Genomic DNA, 19,308 nt, shown 5'->3' with positions numbered 1-19,308 from the left:
TCAGTTTCCCGCCCTGGGTAGTGGGTCCCACTCCTCCCTAGAGGCTTGCTGACCCTGGGGAACCGGACGGGGCGAGGGCGGGCGCGCAGGTCGGCCGGCGGCGTGGGGGGCGGGGGCGCGCGGGGGAGGGATGCGCCTGCCCCGCGGGGGGCGGGGCAGCGAGCGGCGGGGGCCGGGCCCCAGACCCCGCCTCCTGCGCGGTGGCCCCGGCGGCTCCGCCCCGCGGCGCGGCCGGCAACTTTGGGATGGAGTTTGTGCGGGCGCTGTGGCTCGGCCTGGCGCTGGCGCTGGGGCCGGGGCCGGGGCCCGCGGGGGGCCACCCGCAGCCGTGCGGCGTCCCGGAGCGCCTGGGGGGCTCGGTGCGCCTGGGCGCCCTCCTGCCCCGCGCGCCCGCCGCCCGCGCCCGCGTCCGCGCCGCCCTGGCCCGGGCCGCCCTGGCGCCGCGGCTGCCGCACAACCTGAGCCTGGAGCTGGTGGCCGCCGCGCCCCCTGCCCGCGACCCCCGCCTCACTGGCCCGCGGCCTGTGCCAGGCGCTGGAGGCGCCGGGCGTGCGGGCCGTGCTCGCATTCCCGGGGGCGCGGCCCGAGCTGCGGCAGCTGCACTTCCTGGCGGCCGCCGCCGAGACCCCCGTGCTCAGCGTGCTGCGGCGGGAGGCGCGCGCGCCCCTCGGAGACCCGGTACGCGGGGACGCCCGGGGGCCGGACGAGGGAGGCCCCGGGACGCCCTGGGGGGCGGGGGCCGGGGGTCCGACGCCAGAGGCGCCGGGGTGGGGGGGGGGGCGCTGGCACAGGAGCCCCCGGGGCTCGCGGGACGTGAACTCCTGACCCCGGATGCCCCCTAGGGCGCGGGGACCCAGAAACGGCGGGCGACCCGGTGCGATGCTTCTGGACCCAGGATGGCCAAACCCACACGAGGCCCCCCTCGAGGGGGGCGGTGGGGGGCGGCGGGGCCGCAACTCCTGCGCAGACCCCCTTCCTGGGCTTTGGTGATGGGGTCTCCCCACCGTGGCTGCTGCCCTTGTGGGCCCCAGAAGCCCTCCCCGGTCGGAGGGCGCCCCCCAGCCCCACCGAGCTGGGCCCCGGGCTGGGAGGGGAAACAGGTCTTTCTGCCCGTTTCTGGGGTGCAGTTCCGGGGTCTGCTGGTCTCCCCAGTCTCCTCCCCGCGACGGGCCACCCTCCCTGTCAGTCAGACCCTTCCCTCCGCATCTCTGGAGTTTATTCTCTCCTTGATTCCGCCTCTGGGCCTGGATCTGGGCCCGAAGAAGCACAAAGCGGGATACGGATGAGGGGTGACTGAGAGGGCTCTGGGGACCCCCGTGGTGCCTCTGGGAAAGGCCCCCTTACAAGGACAGCAGGGAGGGGCCCAACCTAGAGATATGGGGACTGGTAGGGGCCTCCCGCCTCCCGAACGCAGCTTGAAGCCCCTCCAGGCCGTCCTTCTCCTCAGGGAGGGGAGGCCTCGACTCTAGAGGAAGCCTGGGGTCTCCTTAACCCCGCTGTCCCCGCCTCGAGGCGGGCCCCCTGCGCCGACCTTGTGGGAAAGGTACAGGACTCAAAGCCAGGCCTATGGCGCCCTCTGCTGCCGCCTCCAGGCCCGGAGCCCCTGCTATTTACGTCGGTCTTTTGGGAGGACTCGCTTGGACCCCCAGGGACTGAACAGCAGCCTCAGCCCTGGGCATCCTGTCCTCGCCCGGGCAACACCCTGCTCGCCTTAGGTGTCTGGCATTGCCCTCTCTCTCATCCTTCACAGGCTAAGAGCAAGTCCCGGAGAACTTTCTGGGTGCCACAGGGCATAGAGGAGTCCCTCAGCCCCTGGCTCGCCAGGGAAGTCTGAATAGGGGATGGGTGATGGACCTGGGTTTTGAAGGATGTGTAGGAGTTGGGTGCCGGGGGGAGAGAGAGAGAGAGAGAGAGAGAGAGAGAGAGAGGAGAGGTGTTCCAGCTGGGAAATGCGAAAAGCCCCAAAGTGGGGTGCGACCAGGGTGACCAGAGCCAAGCGAGTAGGCCCTGAGTGTCAGGCCAAGGAGGCTGGGCTTTGTGCTGATGGTGGTGGGGAGACAGAGAGGGTTGAGAGCAGGGGCGGGCTGGCGGAGGCAGGCATGCCGCCCGGTCTTAAAGAGGACGTCTGTTTATCGAGCACCTACTCGTGGGGGTGGGGAGGGTGCGGTGGGTCACAGGTCGCCAGCCCTAACTGTGCCCACCCCCTTTCCAGAATCCGTTCCACCTGCAGCTGGACTGGGCCAGCCCCCTGGAGACGCTGCTCGACGTGCTGGTGTCTGTGCTGCAGGCCCATGCCTGGGAGGACGTCGGCCTGGTGCTCTGCCGCGTGCGGGACCCTGCCGGGCTGGTGGCCCTCTGGACCGCCCGGGCCGGCGGGGCCCCAAAGCTCGTGCTGGACCTGGGTCGGCCGGAGCCGGGTGCCGCGGGGCTGCAGGCACGCCTGGCCCCCCTGGGGGCCCCGACGGGGGGCTCGGCCCCAGTGCCCGTGGCTGCACTCCTTGGCTGTGACGCCGCCCGCGCCCTCCGGGTGCTGCGGGCCGCGCCCCCGGGGCCCCGCTGGCTGCTGGGCACACCACTGTCCCCTGAGGTACTGCCCACGGACGGCCTGCCCCTCGGGCTGCTGGCGCTGGGCGAGGTGGCTCGGCCCCCGCTGGAGGCCGCCATTCATGACGCCGTGGAGCTGGTGGCTCGCGCCCTGGGAAGCGCGGCCCGTGCGGAACCGGAGCGCGCCCTCCCCCCCGCCACGGTCAACTGCCACGACCCACGCCCGGCCGGGTCCCTGTCCTCGGGCCGCTTGCTGGCACGGTGAGTGAGGGGTGTGCGGGTCCGGTCTGTGAGTCGGGAAAGGCACCATTGTTGGGTCCGTGCTGTATACCGGGCATCGTATCCTCCCGAGAAAGCGGGTTTTGACCCTAAGGTGGAAGCAGGGCAGGGGAAGGGGCAGGCGGGGGCTCAGGGCGCTCTGGGGGCAGCGTGCAGGGCAGGGGAAGTGAACCAGCCAGGCGGCCTCGCCGGGCATGGGAACCGGGAAGTCGTCGCTTTCGGGCCGGGGGCACCGTCACGGCCCCCGTGGCGCGGGTGCCACGCTGGCAAGGGGTCCGGCCCCCGCTGCCTGACGGTGCCCCCCCCGCCCCCCCCCCCCGCCAGGTTCCTGGCCAACACGTCCTTCCAGGGCCGCACGGGGCCGGTGTGGGTGACCGGCTCCTCCCAGGTGCACGTGTCGCGGCACTTCCGAGTGTGGAGCCTGCGCCAGGACCCGCGGGGCGCCCCGGCCTGGGCCACGGTGGGCAGCTGGCGGGCCGGGCGGCTGGAGTCGGAGCCGGGCGGCGCGGCCGCGCGGCCCCCGCCGGCGCCGGGAGCCGGAGGCCGGCCCAGGCTGCGCGTGGTGACGCTGGTGGAGCACCCGTTCGTGTTCGCCCGCGAGCCGGACGAGGACGGGCAGTGCCCCGCGGGGCGGCTGTGCCTGGCCCCCGGCACCAACGACTCGGCCGCGCTGGACGCGCTGTTCGCCGCCCTGGCCAACGGCTCGGCGCCGCGGGCGCTGCGCAAGTGTTGCTACGGCTACTGCATCGACCTGCTGGAGCGCCTGGCGGAGGACGCGCCCTTCGACTTCGAGCTGTACATCGTGGGCGACGGCAAGTACGGCGCCCTGCGGGACGGCCGCTGGACCGGCCTGGTGGGCGACCTGCTGGCCGGCAGGGCCCACATGGCCGTCACGAGCTTCAGCATCAACTCGGCGCGCTCCCAGGTGCTGGACTTCAGCAGCCCCTTCTTCTCCACCAGCCTGGGCATCATGGTGCGCGCCCGGGACACGGCCTCGCCCATCGGCGCCTTCACGGGGCCGCTGCACTGGTCCATGTGGCTGGGCGTCTTCGCGGCCCTGCACCTCACCGCGCTCTTCCTCACGCTGTACGAGTGGCGCAGCCCCTACGGCCTCACGCCCCGCGGCCGCAACCGGGCCACCGTGTTCTCCTACTCCTCGGCGCTCAACCTCTGCTACGCCATCCTGTTCGGACGCACGGTCTCCAGCAAGACGCCCAAGTGCCCCACGGGCCGCTTCCTCATGAACCTGTGGGCCATCTTCTGCCTGCTCGTGCTGTCCAGCTACACGGCCAACCTGGCCGCCGTCATGGTCGGGGACAAGACTTTCGAGGAGCTGTCGGGGATCCATGACCCCAAGGTGGGCAGCCGTGGGGCCGGGAGCTCTCCCACTCCCCCGGTTCCCGCCCCAAGACCCAGCCGCCGGCAGCCACCTGCTCCTGAAAACAGTTATCGAGCGCTCGGTGTGTGCGCCGGGCGTAGGGGACCCGGCCGGGACCAAACAGGCGAAGGTCTCCGTGCCCCAGGGAGAGGTGTCGCGGTCAAGAGAAGCACGCCGGATCGGCGTGTGAGATGGCTGTAAAGTGTCAGGAAGGAAAATGAGGCAGAGTGGGAACACAGGGAGTCCCGGGAGGGGCGTTTTCTGAAACGAGGGTGAGGAAATAACTCTGGGAGGGGGTGACATTCGAGAGACTTTTATGTAGAGATCAGGGAGGAATGATGGGAGAGAAGGCAGAGCAGGTGCCAAGGCCCCGGGGCAGGTCCTGCAGGGTGTCTAAAGCGGTTCTTTCTGAGACAGAACTTTCTGTCGGAGCCCTGGCGGCTTGCGGGCAGAGCAGAGGTGTGCCCCAGTCTACATATTTCTCTTTTTTTAATGAAAAAGTTTATTCCTGAACAGGGAGCAGTGAGCACCATTGGATGAACCCATTGTCCAGCTCCTAAGTCAACTCCCCGCCACCCGGGCCAGTCCCAGCCACTGGACTGTCATTTCACCAGTTTTCTGGAAGCTTTCACACACCTCAGGGTCCCCTTTTCCCAGTTGTCTTTTCTCCCCCCCATGGCTTGTTTGAATCTGGTCCTAAACACACAGGCACTGTGGGTACATTTCCTCTCCACTTATTTCTTGCCCAAAAATGTGTTTGCTGGAGAAATTGTTTTTGTCCCGTAGCAGCTCCCACTGTTCGGATCCGGCTGACTGTGTCCTGAGGGGTGCTACACCCTAAGCCCCGTATCTTTGTAAATTGGTACGACAGCCTGGGCCCAGTGCTCTGTGATGTGCTAGCCACTCACACGCGGCCACTTTCAACATTTAATTAATTAACTGTAAGTGCCCAACAGCCACTGAGAACAGCACAGGTACAGGGTCTCCTCGTCGGAAGGTTCCAGACAGGACTGCTCTAGACGCTCCACAGGACAAGGGTCCGGCTTTTCCGGAGGGCTGTGGCCGCATCAGGACGCGTGGGTCAGTGTAACGACTCACTCATCCCTTAGGAGTTTGCAGACTGTGGGCGGCGCTGGGGAGCCAGGACAGGGAGGAGCGGCCAGCAGGGCTGCGGGGTTCCGGGTGGTTCTGAAAGTGGAGCCACAGAAACACGTGGCGTGGAGACCAGAGAAACAGGGTGAGAAGAGGCAGTACAGGGCCGACTGGGGCAGGAAGGGCCGGGAGGACAGGTGCGGGGGGGGCCTGATCCCAAGGGATTCCCGCGGGCCCCCAGGGCAGCCACGGAGGAGGTGGTGAGAAGAGGAGGAGGAGGAGGAGGTCTGGGGTTCGAGCTCGGGCTCGGGGCCAGGTCTGCGTGGAGATGGACAGTGGGCACTGAGGAGAGCGGCCCTCACCCTGGCGATCCTGCCCCCCAGGGACAGAGAGAGGGCCGTGTCGCGGAACATCACGACTGGGGAGCTCCTGGCACCGAGTGGGTGGGGCAGGGGTGCTGCTGACCCCCTCTCGGCGCCCAGAGGGGCCCCAGTCGGGCCGGCGGCGGCGGCGGCGGCGGCGGGAGGAGCTGGGCGAGAGCCCTGGGGACGCGGGGCAGCCGGAGGCCAGGGCGACAGCGGCCCGGGCTGACGAGCTGCCCCCGCAGCTGCACCACCCGTCCCAGGGCTTCCGCGTGGGCACCGTGTGGGAGAGCAGCGCCGAGGCCTACATCAAAAAGAGCTTCCCCGACATGTACGCGCACATGCGGCGCCACAGCGCGCCCACCACGCCCCACGGCGTCTCCATGCTCACGTGAGGCCGCGGGGGGGCGGGCCCGACCCTGCAGGGGCGGGGCATGCGGGGGTTGGGTCGAGCCGAGGGGGCGGGGCCTGACGGGGCGAGGCGGAGCACCGGGGACCGTGAGGGGGGCGGGCACGAGGCGGGGGCGACGGGGCAGGACGGTGGGGGGGGGGGCCGGAGCGGGACTCCGGGGTGGGCGGGGCCCGAGGGGCGAGGCGGGGCACCGGGGGCGGGGCCGGCGACTACGGGGACGAACCATGGGGGGGGGGGCGCGAGCCGCGACCCCGGGGTGGGCGGGGCCTGCGGGGCGGAGCCTGCGAGGCGGGGGCGACGGAGCAGGACCTGGGAGGGCGGGACCCCGGGGTGGGCGGAGCCTCTCACCCCACTGCCCCCACCCCGCAGGAGCGACCCCCCCAAGCTCAACGCCTTCATCATGGACAAGTCGCTCCTGGACTACGAGGTCTCCATCGACGCCGACTGCAAACTACTGACCGTGGGCAAGCCTTTCGCCATGGAGGGTGAGGGGCCGCGGGGAGCGGTGGCCCCCGGGAGCAGTGGCCCCAGGGATGGCTCCTCTGGGGCTGCGTCCAGCCTGGCCCCCAACCCCACCCCTGGCCTCCCCCAGGCTACGGCATCGGACTCCCTCAGAACTCGCCGCTCACTTCCAACCTGTCCGAGTTCATCAGCCGCTACAAGTCCTCCGGCTTCATCGACTTGCTGCACGACAAGTGGTACAAGATGGTGCCTTGTGGGAAGCGCGTCTTCGCCGTTACCGAGGTGCGGCAGGGCCAGGGGACACGGGGCGGGGGCAGGCGGGGGCGCACCCTGAGCCTGCACGGCCCCCCGCTCCGGTGGTTGCCAAGATGTGTGCGCTCCTACGCATCCTACCAAAGCCCAGCTCCGGTGTCCTCCCCACGAACGTGGAAGCCTCGGCCAGGGCTCCCCTTCCGGCCTCGCCCGCGGAGGGTTTGTGCCTGTGTCGTCCCCCCTCCCCCCCCCAGACGCTGCAGGTGGGCATCTACCACTTCTCGGGACTCTTCGTGCTGTTCTGCCTGGGCCTCGGCAGCGCCCTGCTCAGCTCTCTGGGGGAGCACGTCTTCTACCACCTGGTGCTCCCGCGCATGCGAAGAGGCAACAGGCTGCAGTACTGGCTGCACACCAGCCAGGTGAGGGGCGGGCTGCGCCGACGGGCGGGCTGCGCGGGCGGGCGACGGCGGCCTCCCGTGACCCCGACCGAGCGCCTGTCCGGACTTGTAGAGAATCCACCGCGCGCTCAACACAGAGCCTCCGGAAGGTCACGAGGAGCCAGAGCCAAGGTAAGGGGCCCCGAAGGCCACCCCCCACCCTCAAGCTGACCGCTTGTCGCCTCGGCCCTCCCGGAAGGACAAGGAAGCCCCACACCGACGGGGAGGGACCCCGACCCCGGGGGCAGAGCGCCAGGACACTGGCGCAGCCCCATCCACCCCATGTCCCCAGGGCTCCCGGGCAGCAGCAGGACACGCCCACGGCCTCTGCAGGTAAGGGGGGCTGGACACACGTGCGCCGGGCCGTGGCGAGGGAGCGTCGTGTGCGCTTCCTACTGGAGCCCAGTGTGGCCGCCGCAGCGCCGGACTTGGAGGCCGGGCCCCCGGGAGGCCCCGTCTGGCTCTGCTCCAACGGCCGCCTGTCCTCGGGCGCCCCAGGCCCCGCTGAGCTGGAGCAGCGCATCAGGAGCGCGCAGAAGCGGCTCCACCAGGCCCTGGTGCGGCGCCAAGAGCTCCTGGCCCAGCTCGGGGATGGCCCCGGCGAGCAGCCTCTGCGCCCGCCCGAGGCCTGCTCCGAAGCAGCTGAAGCACCTGAAGTCACGGGTGACTCATCCCAGGGAACGCCCCCCCCACCCCTGCCGGCCTGGACGGGGCGGCCCCCACTCCGGAGCCTGCACGGAAGCCATGCTAGCGCGCCGGGAGGAAGCACGGAGGCCCCTCCCTGACCGCACACACAGACGCCGCCAGGCCGCCGTCAACAGTTTATTCTATATACAAACACGATTTTGTACACTGCAATTAAATAGGATGGAATGAGCGCCTTTGTGCATTCCTCACCGAGGGACTCGGTTTGGCCACCAGCCCTGTCCCACTCCCACCCAAGCAGGGCTGGACGCCTGTGCCCGGCCGCTGCCTTCCAGGTGGGCGCCTGTGTCCGCGTGCCCGACCCCGAGGTGCCAACTCTGCCCTCCTGGGACCCCAGCCCTGGTACGCACACCCGGGGTCGGGTGCCGTGGAGAAGGCACTGAGCATGATGCAGCACCAGCCAAGCGGGCCGGGACAGCGAGGGTGGCCCCCGCCGGCGTTCACCTGATCAGAGACTTGCCCAGCTCTGCTACTGAGGGACAGCTCACTCCACACGTTTCACCAGCCCCTTCCAGAACCTTCCACGGAGCCCCCACCCCACTCTCATCGGCCTGCCTCCATCTGCCGGCCGAGGGGGCCCGCCACTAACGTTAGCAGGGACAGGCCTCCGGCAGGCCCCACCCTGGGGAAGAGACGGCCACCTCTGGGCGAACCCAATGGACCCTGACACCACCCCGAGGCAGGCTGGGCAGTCCCAAGAACCACCGGGACATCCTCCCCGACACCCGAGGGCTCCGGCCAGGTCACGCCCAGTGGGCCTGCATGGCCAGGGACGGGGTGGGGGCGGTCAGCTGCCCAAGGCTCAGGAGCCGACCTCCGGGGGCGGGTCCACTGGGGCTGTGGGTGCAGGGCTGGGCCCACTCACCCCGACGGCTGGGGGCGCCGCGTCACGCGCCAGGGAGTTGCTGGAGGGGGCACTGTCCTGGGGGACTCGGGGGGGCCCCCCACCAGGGCTCGGTGGGCCAGCGGGCCGTCGCTCCAGGAGGGAGGCGCTCAAGCCAGACAAGAAGGAGGCGTCTGTGATCATGGCGGCCGTCTCTGCCATCCAGCCCAGGTCACCGCCGGCCGCCGCCGCCACCGAGGCCGCCGCGGCCACCAGGGAGCTGGGCGCCTCGGGCACGGGCCCCGGACCCCCACTGGCGCCCGGCGAGCCGGGGCCCAGGGCAGGGGCCCGGCCAGCAGGGTCAGGCGCAGCGGCCGGGGCACCTCCGTTGTTGTTGAGGTCGTCCGGAAGGGCCGTGGGGGCGCCGGGGCCCAGGGGCGGGGTCTGCAGCAGCATTTCCTGGATGCGAATCTGCTGCAGGATGGCGGGCAGCTCGTAGTGGTGGAAGAAGTACATCATGGAATGCTGGAGGGCGGAGGGCGGGCTCGGAGTGAGGCGGGCCCCCGCGGGAACCCGGGCCCCGCGGCGGGCGGCCGGCGCCTGGGACGCGGGTCCTCACCTGGATGAAGAGCCAGGACGTGACCAGGGCCAGGCTGCTGTACTGGCCGTTGAAGCGGTAGTGGTAGGCGTAGAAGGCGAAGTGGTACAGGTAGAAGAACCTGGAGGGAGGAGAGTGAGGCGCCGCCCGCCGAGCCCACCCCGGACCCCCACGGACCCTCCGTGCTCACCGCAGCCAGTGTCTCTTGCTGGTGTTGGTGTGGCAGCAGATGGCGTCGTACTGGTCGGCCAGCCAGACGATGAGGATGATGTAGAAGGCCGTGGTGGTGTCGTTGAAGAACTCGGACATGATGGCTTCCATCCCTGCGGGAAGGCCTGGCGGCTGGGCTGGGGGGCGGGGCGCCCCGGGAGCGGGGGGGCGGGGCGGGGGCGGGGCCGGGAGGGCGGGGCGGGGGCGGGGCCGGGAGGGCGGGGGCGGGGCCGGGAGGGCGGGGTCCTCACCTACGAGGGCCAGGATGACGGTCAGCAAGGGCGCGGCGGGGAAGGCGATGGCCATATTCATCTCCAGCATCTGCAGCAGGTCCACTGCGGGCAGAGAGCGGCGGGCGGGCAGACCGGGTGAGGTGCCCGGGGGCGGGGCGGGGGGGGGGGGGGGAAGGTGGGCAGGGGGCCGCGGGGGGCCTGGGGCTCAGCCCACCCCGCCGCCAGGCTGGCCCAGCAGGGAGACTCACCAATGAAGACAAAAATCTGGTGGTGGGAGTATCGGAGCAGCATGGAGACGCTGAGGGTCTGCGGGCGAGGGCCGCGAGATGCCTCAGGGGGGGCGGCCGCACGCCCACCCGGCCCCCACCCCGCCCACCGCCCCCGAGGCACTCACGAAGATGACCATGATGACGAAGGCGGCCAGGTAGGACGTGCGAGCCATCCACATGCTCACGAAACGGTAGTGCTCCCCGGACACCACGTTCCGCAGGAAGCCTGCGTGGGGGGGGGAGGGGCGGGGGAGCCGTGAGCGCCCTCCCGGCCACCGCCCCGCACCCAGCCCCCACGTGCTGCCGCCCACCGCACCCTTGTTCTCCTCGTTCTCGGCCAGGCCTTTGACGCTGGACATGAGGATGTCGTCGTAGCCCAGGAACTCGGCCAACAGCAGGCGGCTGAAGCGGTCCCCGAAGCACTGGTCTCGCGAGGGGTCTGCGGGGCGGGCACAGGACGGGGCGCGCGTCTGGCCAGGGCCCCGCCCCAGGCAGCACCGTGACCCTCCCGCCCCAGGATGCTTTGGAGGGAGGAGACTTCTTGTAGCCAGAGGGTGGAGACAGCCCCCCAACCCGGGTCCCAAGGGCTTCGGGCTGCCCCAAATCCCTTCTGCCTCACCCTGGGGGACACTCACCCAGAGTGACCACCATGACAGGGATGCTGAGTCGCTGTCGTGTGGCCTGGGACAGCCGGAGGAAGCCGTACTCCAGCGAGTACTCCACCACATATTCATCCTGTGGCCATGCTGCCGGGGCAAGCTCAGTGAGTCCCGGGGCCACCCCTGGAGGGCTGGGGGGGCGGGGGGGGGGGAGGAAAGGGGGAGGGGCAGGCCAGGCTCGCGGGAGGGGGTCGCTGGGTAGAGCTGCTTCGCACCACACCCCCCACGGGGCCTTCGGGGCCCCCAGAGAAGGAGTCCCACACGCTGCCGACAGATGGAGAAACTGAGGCACAGAGTGGCCATTCTCCAGTACCGATCTAGCTGCTCAGACCCCCAGCCCCTCTGGGCAGGGGTGCAGCCCCAGACAGTGACCCGCTGTCATGAGGCGCCAAGCACACCTCGGCAGCCCACGCGGGGTGTACTTTTTTTAAGGTTTTATTTCTTAAGTCATCTCTACACCCAACGTGGGGCCGGAACTCACAACCCTGAGATCGAGAGTGATGCGCTCTCCGGACTGAGCCGGCCGGGCGCCCCGGGCATGTACCTTTAGAGGGCGTCTCTGGGAAGGGGGACTCCTGGCTGTCATTCAGGGCCTCGGCACCACCCGGTGGCTTCAACACTTTGGGCTCAATGTCCAACTCGAACTGTGGAGCGCCAAGACAGGGGTCAGCGGCCCGGCCCAGAGACCCCTTTCCCCTGCTGACTGAAAGACGCAGACTCCACCCCGGCTGCCGTGACCGCCAGCCCCTGCCCTGTAACCCACCAAAGACCCCCAACACCGAGCTCTCCCCGAGCAGCCACCTCCGGGTGAGGGTCTGCACTCTGAAGCCGGGGACAGGGGCAGGATCGGCGGGATGGGGCCGCCTGGCAAGGTAGGCACCCACGCCCCACGGGCGCCAGCCCCTCAACTGTGGGACTCTGGCCTCGAACTTGCTTGAGCGCGTCCTTCCTTCCAGGCTGTGGGCCCCACACATCCACCCGACCCCCACAGGTGCCGGGGGCCCCTGCACGTCTCCAGTGACGGCGTTCACCACCCCACAGACGGCCAATCCACCTGGGACAGCCGGGACGGCTTTGAGCACTGGGCCCAGCGTTTCCAGGGGGCTCCTTGTCAGCTGCGTCTGCCCTCGGTGCCCCCAGAATCAGACCAATCCTTTCCAAGTAAGGGCTGGGAGATGGCCCAGGGCCCCGAACCTCCCAGCACAGTCCCTGCCCCGATGGCCACACCTACAGGAGTGCGCCGGGTCAAGCGCTGGGCCTGCCACCAGACGAATCACTGGTCCGCCGTGCGCTCACCAGGCGCCTCCCGTGCAGGGCCCTCCCGGCCGGCTCACCTTGACGGAGGTGTTCCCAAACATCTCCACGGCCAGCTCCTCCTCCTCCTCCTCCCCCAGCTCCAAGCTGCCCGGCTCCACGGCCAGGCCAGCGAAGCTGCCGCGGCGGCCACCATCACAAAACTGCAGGAAGACGGGTGCGCGGCTCGAGTTGTGCTGGACCTCCACGCGCAAGATGCCCTCCCGAGGCCACTTGTCCCGCACGTGCTCCAGGCAGTTGATGGGCGAGCGGGAGAACACGATGTGGATGTAGGCCAGGACAAAGAGCACGAACAGGGCCTGTGGGAGGGAGGGCGGTCAGTGCGGGAGCCCCCGGCGCTCGGCGGACCCTCCCGGGCAGGGGCTATGCTGAGCTGGCCCCGGGGGAGGAAGAAGTCCCAGGGACGTGGGCGAGTCCCGTGACGGCCCAGGGAAGCAGGGATGCCCTCTCAGACACTGCAGGACCCTCACCCGGGGACAGGGCACACTGGGCCTGGGCCCACCTGACAGAGGACCCCTCAGAGCACATGGTGACCCCGGTGACCGCCCCCGCCTGGAGGCCCGCAGGGCAGCCCCGCGCTCCGCCTTGTCCTCAGGGCACCCCTGACCTCACGGGCCGCGCCCTCTGCACCGCTCCTGGGCTGGCAGGGCCAGCTTGTGGGGACGGTGCAGCCTCTCCCAGGGCGATCTTGCCCGCGGAGAACACTGGGCAGCGTCTGGGACTGGCTAAGGTGGGGCACTCCTGGCATGGCCGGGTGGGGGAAGGGGGCTGCTCTACCCCCACAGCACCCAGAACGGCCCCCACCACAGAAAACGACCTGCCCCTTGTCGCCAGGGTGAGAGGGGACTCTGCCCCACGGCACCTCACCAGCAGCACCTTTTACCCAGCTTGGAGGAGCGTCAAGAGGGCCGCCCCCCTCCCTGAGAGCCCATCTCACTGTCTGACGGCCGAGTTTCTCAGGGGCCTTTGGCCACGGGTCACCCCCAGACTGGGCACTGTGTCTGGGGCTTCACTCCCGTGTATCACCCACTGCCCCCGCCCCCAGGGAAAGGGTCCAGCTGGCCCGATGGGACGCCCAGCGCTGTTCTGGAAAAAGAGGCCGTCCAGGAGCCGGCGAGCCCAGGGGCTGCTCGGCCAAAGACAAGGTGTTTCCTCGGAGGAGCCGGTGCACACTTTACACGCCCGCTACCCGTGGCTACAGGGCCACCGGCAGGGCCACCAGGACCTCGTCCCTCCCACGCTCTCCACGAGCCCTGCACGTGCTGCCAGTGCCAGCCACGGACCGCCTGACCTCCCCGCCGGAGCCAGCCCTGCGGACGGGCAGAGGGGCACACACTCCCATCCCCGCCGGGCCACGGGCGCCGTGACCTGAGGGGGCGCAGAGCCAGGGGATGGGAGGAGCCCAGCGTCCGAGCGTGCTGCTGCGACCCCGGGCCCAGGTACGCGTGAAGCCGGGAGCCCGCCCAGACTCCTCAGACGTGTTATCTGCGCCACCCGTTGGGCCAACGCGGACCGTGCCTCCTTAGCCGGCAGTGCCCCCGGGAGACGGTGACGCGGGCGGCGTTGACACGGACGCAGAGCCCCCGTGTCCAGGTCACCGCAGACAGACGTGGAAGCTACGAGCGGAGCCGGGGCCTCTGCCGGGGGCAGCAGGCCTGAGTCTGCCTAACGTCACACAGACCCTGCTGGGCCACCGCTGCACCCCATGCCCTGGTCTCCCCCTCCCTCCTGCTCCGCCCTCTTCGTTGCTGGGTCCCCGAACCAGGCAGGAGGCGGCACAGAGGTGTGCTCAGGGACTGCCATTCACAGCAAGGACCCTGGCGGCACTCCACACTACCGCACGTCACAACGACCCCGGAGGTCACCTCCGTTTTGCCGAGGGAAAGACCGGCAGAAACACCGAATGCCAGAGCCCTGCTCACCCTGCCAGCATCGCTCCGTGGCTGCACGGTCAGGCTGCCCCAGGTTCAGAGACGGGCTGGGGCACCCAGTGCCCGCCGCTCCAGGACTCGGAGGTCCCAGTGTGGCCCCGATGCCAGGGAAACCAGCAGAGGTGGAAGGCAAGGCTGCCGGGACGCGGGCCCGGCCACTGCCTGTCATCCCTCAAAGGCTGGCCCGGTGGGGAAGCAGGGGGTCTGGGCTGGCTCCTGGCTATGAGCCGCAGAAAGACGCAGCTCTGAGGAGGTCACCAAGGGACCTCCGTATCTGCAGCCAGAGCGCCGGAAGCTGGGCAGGCAGGAAGTAAGGGCACGGAGCTTTCTGGAACTTGCAGCAGCCGCACAAACCAGCCAGTCCCAGCCCTCACCGAGCAGATGAGGGCAACAAAAGGAACCAGGGGTCGGGCAGATTCGAGAGGTCCATGGGGCCTCCAGGCTTTGGCCCAGAGATCGCTCGGCCCAGCAGCACGACCCAGAGAGGAGAACTCAGGAGTCAGAACCCCCCGGGACACCTGACCACCTACTCCAGGGACACCTGGTATGCCGGGCCGTCCTGCTCCCATGTCAGGAAGTGGCGGGACAGAACTGACGCGACCAGGACCTGCTCCGGGAAGGCTGAGCTCCGAATGACCACCGGGGGCAAGCAGCACCTCCTCCCCGCAGGGAAATCACACCCACACACGCTCAGGAGCCCAATAAAGGAACCCCGATTCAGGAATCCTCCACAGGGGACCCGTGATGTTCTGGGGGGGCTCTGGGGAGAGAGGAGGAGGAAGACCGCCTGCCTCCTCGTGCCATCAGGCACTCCCAAAGACAAGGGACAGAGGGACTCTGGTGTGTGTGGGGGGGGGGGGACTCCCCGGAGACACTGGCAGGCCAGAACCAGCACCCGGGTCTGTTGGGCAGCTATGACTGCACTCCTCCCACCAAACCCCAAAGTGCTGTCAGCTCCTGACCCACCTGGTCTGGTCTGCACCCCAAGAGCCTCGAATGCTAGCACCAGCCCCCTCTCTGCAGACAAGGAGCCCAGAGCTCACTAGGGGATGCTACACACCCCGCCCCAGTGGGCAGCATGCTGTTGGGAAACGAAATGGCCATCTGGCCAACCGGGACCACCACGCTGCGCAGGAACCCGGAACCTTCTCTGAAGGGCTGCCAGCTGTCATCAGAGATCCTGTCGTAGAAGGACCTAGGCCAGTGCCAGTCCCCACTGAGCTGTGCCCATGGCTGAAACCTCTGTGCCACCCGAGGGAGGATGGCAAGGGGGTCTGCGCATGGCCCCTTGCTAAGTCATAACTTTGCCACTAACCCCGGCGACATGTCCTGGGCTAGGTCACATTCCCCGGAGAGGCTCAGAGGGCGATGGAAATGGGGTGTGGCTTCCAGTGCAGGAAGATGGGCATGGGCTGTGTCCTGTCCTGGGAGAGGGAGGCCCAGAACCTCCCGATTTGGGGAAGCCCAAGACTGGGGGTTTGGTCAGGGCCAGGACAGGTCTGGAAGCCTCCTCCAGAGCGGAGGAGGCCAGGCAGCACGGTCAGGGTCACACGGCTGGGCTCCCGGGCTCCTGCCTCCCGAGGTGAGGGTCCTGGGAAAGGGAAGGGCCAGGGGTGGGGGGCAGTCTGGACAGAGCTGGCAGTGAGTTTCCGGAGTCGGGATCAGGGGCCGCTAACCGGGCGAGTGAGACTCGGGCCTCCCGGGTAGAAGTCGCACGGGCACGGGGGCTGGGATCGCAAGATTAAGAGGCCCGAAGGAAGGGGGTTCGCCGCCCCGCTGGGGTCGCGGTCAGAGGTCGCAGACCTGGGTGGAGGGTCCGGCCGCTAGGGTCAAGGGTCAGGGGTCGGGACCTCGGTCACCTTGAGCAGCACGAAGAACTCGAAGAGTCGTCGGAAGGCGGGCGGGAAGAGCCGCGAGTAGGTGACAGCCATCTTGAAGAAGAGCGCGTGGAAAAGCCGGTCGCGCACGTTGATGAGAGGGTTGGGGTTGAGGTTGGGGGTGCGAGGCCCGCGCGCGGGGACCGGGCCGCCGCCGCCGTTGGGCCCGGGCCCCGGGGCCCCGGGCGCCGCGTGCTCCGACATGCCGCCCAGCGTCGCGCCCTAACGGCCCGCGGGTCCCCGAGGGCGTCTCCCGGCCGCCATCGGCCGTCCTCACCGCGGCCGCGCTGCTCACCGACGCCCGGCCGCTGCCGCCGCCGCCATCTTCCGCCTCCGCGGCCTGCTGACGCCAGCGAGTCGCCGCGCCGGCAAGAGCGGCTTCCCTGCGCTCGCGGAGAACGCTGGGATGGCGGCGGCCCGCCCACTGCAGCCCCGCCCGCCCTCCTGGTCGCCGGGCCCGGAGCGCCAGGGCGGGGTGGTGTCTGGCCCAGGTGTTTTGCATATTATCCCCCACAAGCCTCAGCGGCTGCGAGGCGGGATTTGGACTATTAAATTCGTCAACATCTGAGGGTTTTAGCGTGATAACAGACACTCAAAGCAAGCACGATGGTAGGAGATATTCATTTGCATGGCGCTCTAGAAAACTTGTTCAACGCAGCTATCTCAGTTTAGCCTAACTGTAAAATGATTTTGAATTTGGTCTTTAAATAGCTCCGCTGGGGCCCCAGTAATCGTGCTCGCTTCGGCAGCACATATACTAAAATTGGAACGATACAGAGAAGATTAGCATGGCCCCTGCGCAAGGATGACACGCAAATTCGTGAAGCGTTCCATATTTTGGTACCAAGCCCAGCTCCCCGCGGAGGTGGGCGACCGCTCGGATTTCCCCCTGATCCTGCGCCGCCCCTCCCCGCTCCCGCCCCCCAGGACGCGCTCACGCGGAGCTCCGTTCCAGCCCCTGACAGCTGTGCCCCTCGCAGCAAATACTATTTCTTCCTTCTGGGAGCCGGGTGTCTCGGGGCGGTCACCTCGCGCCGCCCAGACACCTGGCAGGCAGGTGTGCACCACGCCCAGGAGATGGACGGACGGGTGGCGTTCTACTCCTCCGTGACCGGGAGACTGAAATCCTTCGCTTCCTGTTTCGTCGAGTGCCCTGCACAGGGCCTGGCTAACGGCTCAAGAAAGGCACACTCTTGAAATTATTGGGTTCACCCTCAAGTCACCTGTTACTTGCAAAGGAGGGAAAAAAATTTTTCCCAGCGGAGAGGCAGGCAGATGTCCCTTTGACCTGGAGAGTAAATCCAGCCTGGCTGAGGGGAGGCTCTGTGAGTTTCTCACGTGTCCAGCAGAGGTCCCAGCCCACTGGGCTCCTGAGCATGTGAAATGTAGCAACTTGTTTTAGTGTAATTTACATTGAAAAGGTCGCGTACAGTCTAGAGTTTACTGCCGTGTTCTAGAAACTCACCAAAGCCAGTGCAATTTCACCCAGCGTCCACACTGCATGGCTAGCCGCTGGACAGCCACCAGCATCCCTGGAAAGCCACGGTCGTGAAAATAAGAAGGAAGGAAGGAAGGAAGGGAGGGAGGGAGGGAGGAAGGAAGGAAGGAAGGAAGGAAGGAAGGAAGGAAAAGAAAGAAGAAATGGCCAAGGAAAGTTCTAGGTCTAAACCCAAGGAGATAAGAGAAGGACCAAACACCACACCCATGCTTCTGGGCACAGCCGGGAAATTAGCAGACGGGCTGGATTTCCCAGGGTGCCGTGGGCATCACCGCTGCTCGTCTGGGTGTGCTGGTGGTATCGGGCAGGAGGCTGGGCTGGGGCAGGTTGGGAGTTAAATGGGGCTGCAGGGAGGAGGCTCCTGAGGGGCTGACCCTCAAGTAGGAGGGAGGGCAGCGAACGAGCCAGGTGACCAGAGCATCAGCAGAGAGCACAGCCAGGGCAAAGGCCCTGGGACAGGCCTGGGGCTGAACACGTGGGGGCCCAGAGAGGGCATGCCTGGTGGAGAGTTCACCCGGCAGGGGGTGGGGTCCTCGAGGACATGTTGGCTGAGGGGGCAGTGGGGAGCCATGGCAGATTTTGAGCAAGGGAGGCTCCTGACCTGAGTTAGCAGGTCCCCCCACTCCCTGCTTTGAGATGCTGCTGTTACTGCTACTGTTTTGTCACAGTATGTTCTGTCTGCATCCCGCCGGCCAGGACCGACACAGGCAACAAGACTGAAGTGATTGTTTGCCGAGAGCGAGGGGAGCCCACCCGGAAGGCGCCCACCGACCCCACAGAGGGGCCCGACCCGGGGTCCTGCCCTGACGCGCCGGGGTCCCACTCAGAGAGCTCAGGCACCGAGGGGATGGGGGGGGGCCCAAGAGGTGGCTATGGGGAAAGGGCCCGGGGCCCCTGCCGCACCTGCAGCCCCCATGCCCGGCCACCGACACCCCAGGGCCCGAGCCCTCAGCCCAGAACCTGAAGGGGCCCCTGCAGCCCCAGGTCCTCCAGCTGTGGTCCCCGTCCCACCGGCATCACCGAGGTCCCACCCCAGAGTACCTGGAGCTCCCCTGCCCTGTGAGCCCTTCATCATTACTCATCCCCTGCATTCTCCCCAGGGGTGGGTCCTGGAAAACGAGGGAGTGCCAGGGAGTCAAGGGCAGAGGACGGCTGCAGGGGCCCCAGACCTCTTTGCCAGGTTCCTGATGGACGCCAACATTCCTAAGATACTGACTCGTGTTCACTCAACTACACTTATGTCAGGCTGGCTCCCTGTGGCTGCTCAGAAGCACGTACATGTTAACCTGTTGCACGCTGACAGCGAACCTGAGGGCAGTGAGGAGCTTTCCAGACGGGGACACGGACGCGTGGAGAGGCCAGCTGTGACTGCCGCATAAAATCACGTGGCCAAGCGGGGAGTCGGGATTTGAACCCAGGCTCAAGGAATTATACAGAATTATTCAATTCCATAAACCTGAGGTGTCGAATTTTGGGGTGTCTGAGTCTGGATGTCTTGGGTTCCGGGAGGTTGAGTGCCTAGCACCCAGGTCAGCAAACTATCTTCTGCGAAGGGCCAGAAGCCAACGTTCTCAGCCTCGCGGCGGACAGAGCACTTCGCTCACCGTGTGACACAACGGCAGCTGGAGACGAGTGGGCACAGCTGAGTGCCAATAAAACTTTTGTGCGACACACATTTTAAAATTATATGATTCCCACGTGTTGCAGAGTACTATTCCTTTCACCACGTAAAAATGTTGGAGGGGCACCTGGGGGGCTCAGTCGGTTAAGCATCCGACTTCAGCTCAGGTCGTGATCCCGCGGTCCGTGAGTTCCAGCCCCGCGCCGGGCTCTGGGCTGCCGGCTCGGAGGCCAGAGCCTGCTTCAGATTCTGTGTCTCCCTCTCTCTCTGCCCCTCCCCTGCTCACACTCTGTCTCTCTCCCTCTCAAAGATAAATAAACACTTAAAAAAAATGATGGTTAAGAATGTCAGA

At 67.7% G+C, this 19,308-nt stretch overlaps 2 protein-coding genes and 1 non-coding gene across 3 annotated transcripts; 2 read left to right on the top strand and 1 right to left on the bottom strand.

Annotated features, from left to right (window-relative positions):
- The first annotated feature begins 245 nt into the window (after positions 1–245).
- GRIN3B (glutamate ionotropic receptor NMDA type subunit 3B) lies at positions 246–8,003 on the top strand. The gene is given in 10 exon segments (XM_047100832.1): positions 246–500; positions 502–678; positions 2,213–2,805; positions 3,148–4,180; positions 5,901–6,046; positions 6,437–6,552; positions 6,660–6,811; positions 7,036–7,200; positions 7,292–7,344; positions 7,475–8,003. Coding segments are annotated over 10 exon segments (3,219 nt in total).
- Positions 8,004–8,027: 24 nt separating this feature from the next.
- Positions 8,028–16,183, bottom strand: TMEM259 (transmembrane protein 259). The gene is made up of 11 exons (XM_047100833.1): positions 15,820–16,183; positions 12,050–12,328; positions 11,260–11,359; positions 10,692–10,802; positions 10,373–10,495; positions 10,182–10,282; positions 10,036–10,093; positions 9,806–9,889; positions 9,535–9,667; positions 9,366–9,465; positions 8,028–9,271 (listed from the first exon to the last, which is right to left on the bottom strand). Exons 1-11 carry the CDS (start codon positions 16,039–16,041, stop codon positions 8,726–8,728), a joined length of 1,857 nt encoding a protein of 618 aa, XP_046956789.1. The 5' UTR covers positions 16,042–16,183; the 3' UTR covers positions 8,028–8,725.
- A 387-nt stretch (positions 16,184–16,570) lies between these two features.
- LOC124527712 (U6 spliceosomal RNA) lies at positions 16,571–16,677 on the top strand. The gene has a single exon (XR_006965946.1). It is a non-coding gene; the product is annotated as a U6 spliceosomal RNA (small nuclear RNA).
- Positions 16,678–19,308: the final 2,631 nt, after the last annotated feature.

This window comes from Lynx rufus, unplaced genomic scaffold, assembly GCF_022079265.1.
Source record: "Lynx rufus isolate CCGP_SWC_20201006 ecotype Redwood Valley unplaced genomic scaffold, mLynRuf1.p SCAF_53, whole genome shotgun sequence".
In the NCBI taxonomy this organism is placed as follows: Eukaryota; Metazoa; Chordata; class Mammalia; order Carnivora; family Felidae; genus Lynx; species Lynx rufus.
The sequence above is the reverse complement of the archived record's forward strand: the minus strand, read 5'-3'. Positions and strand labels throughout refer to the sequence as shown.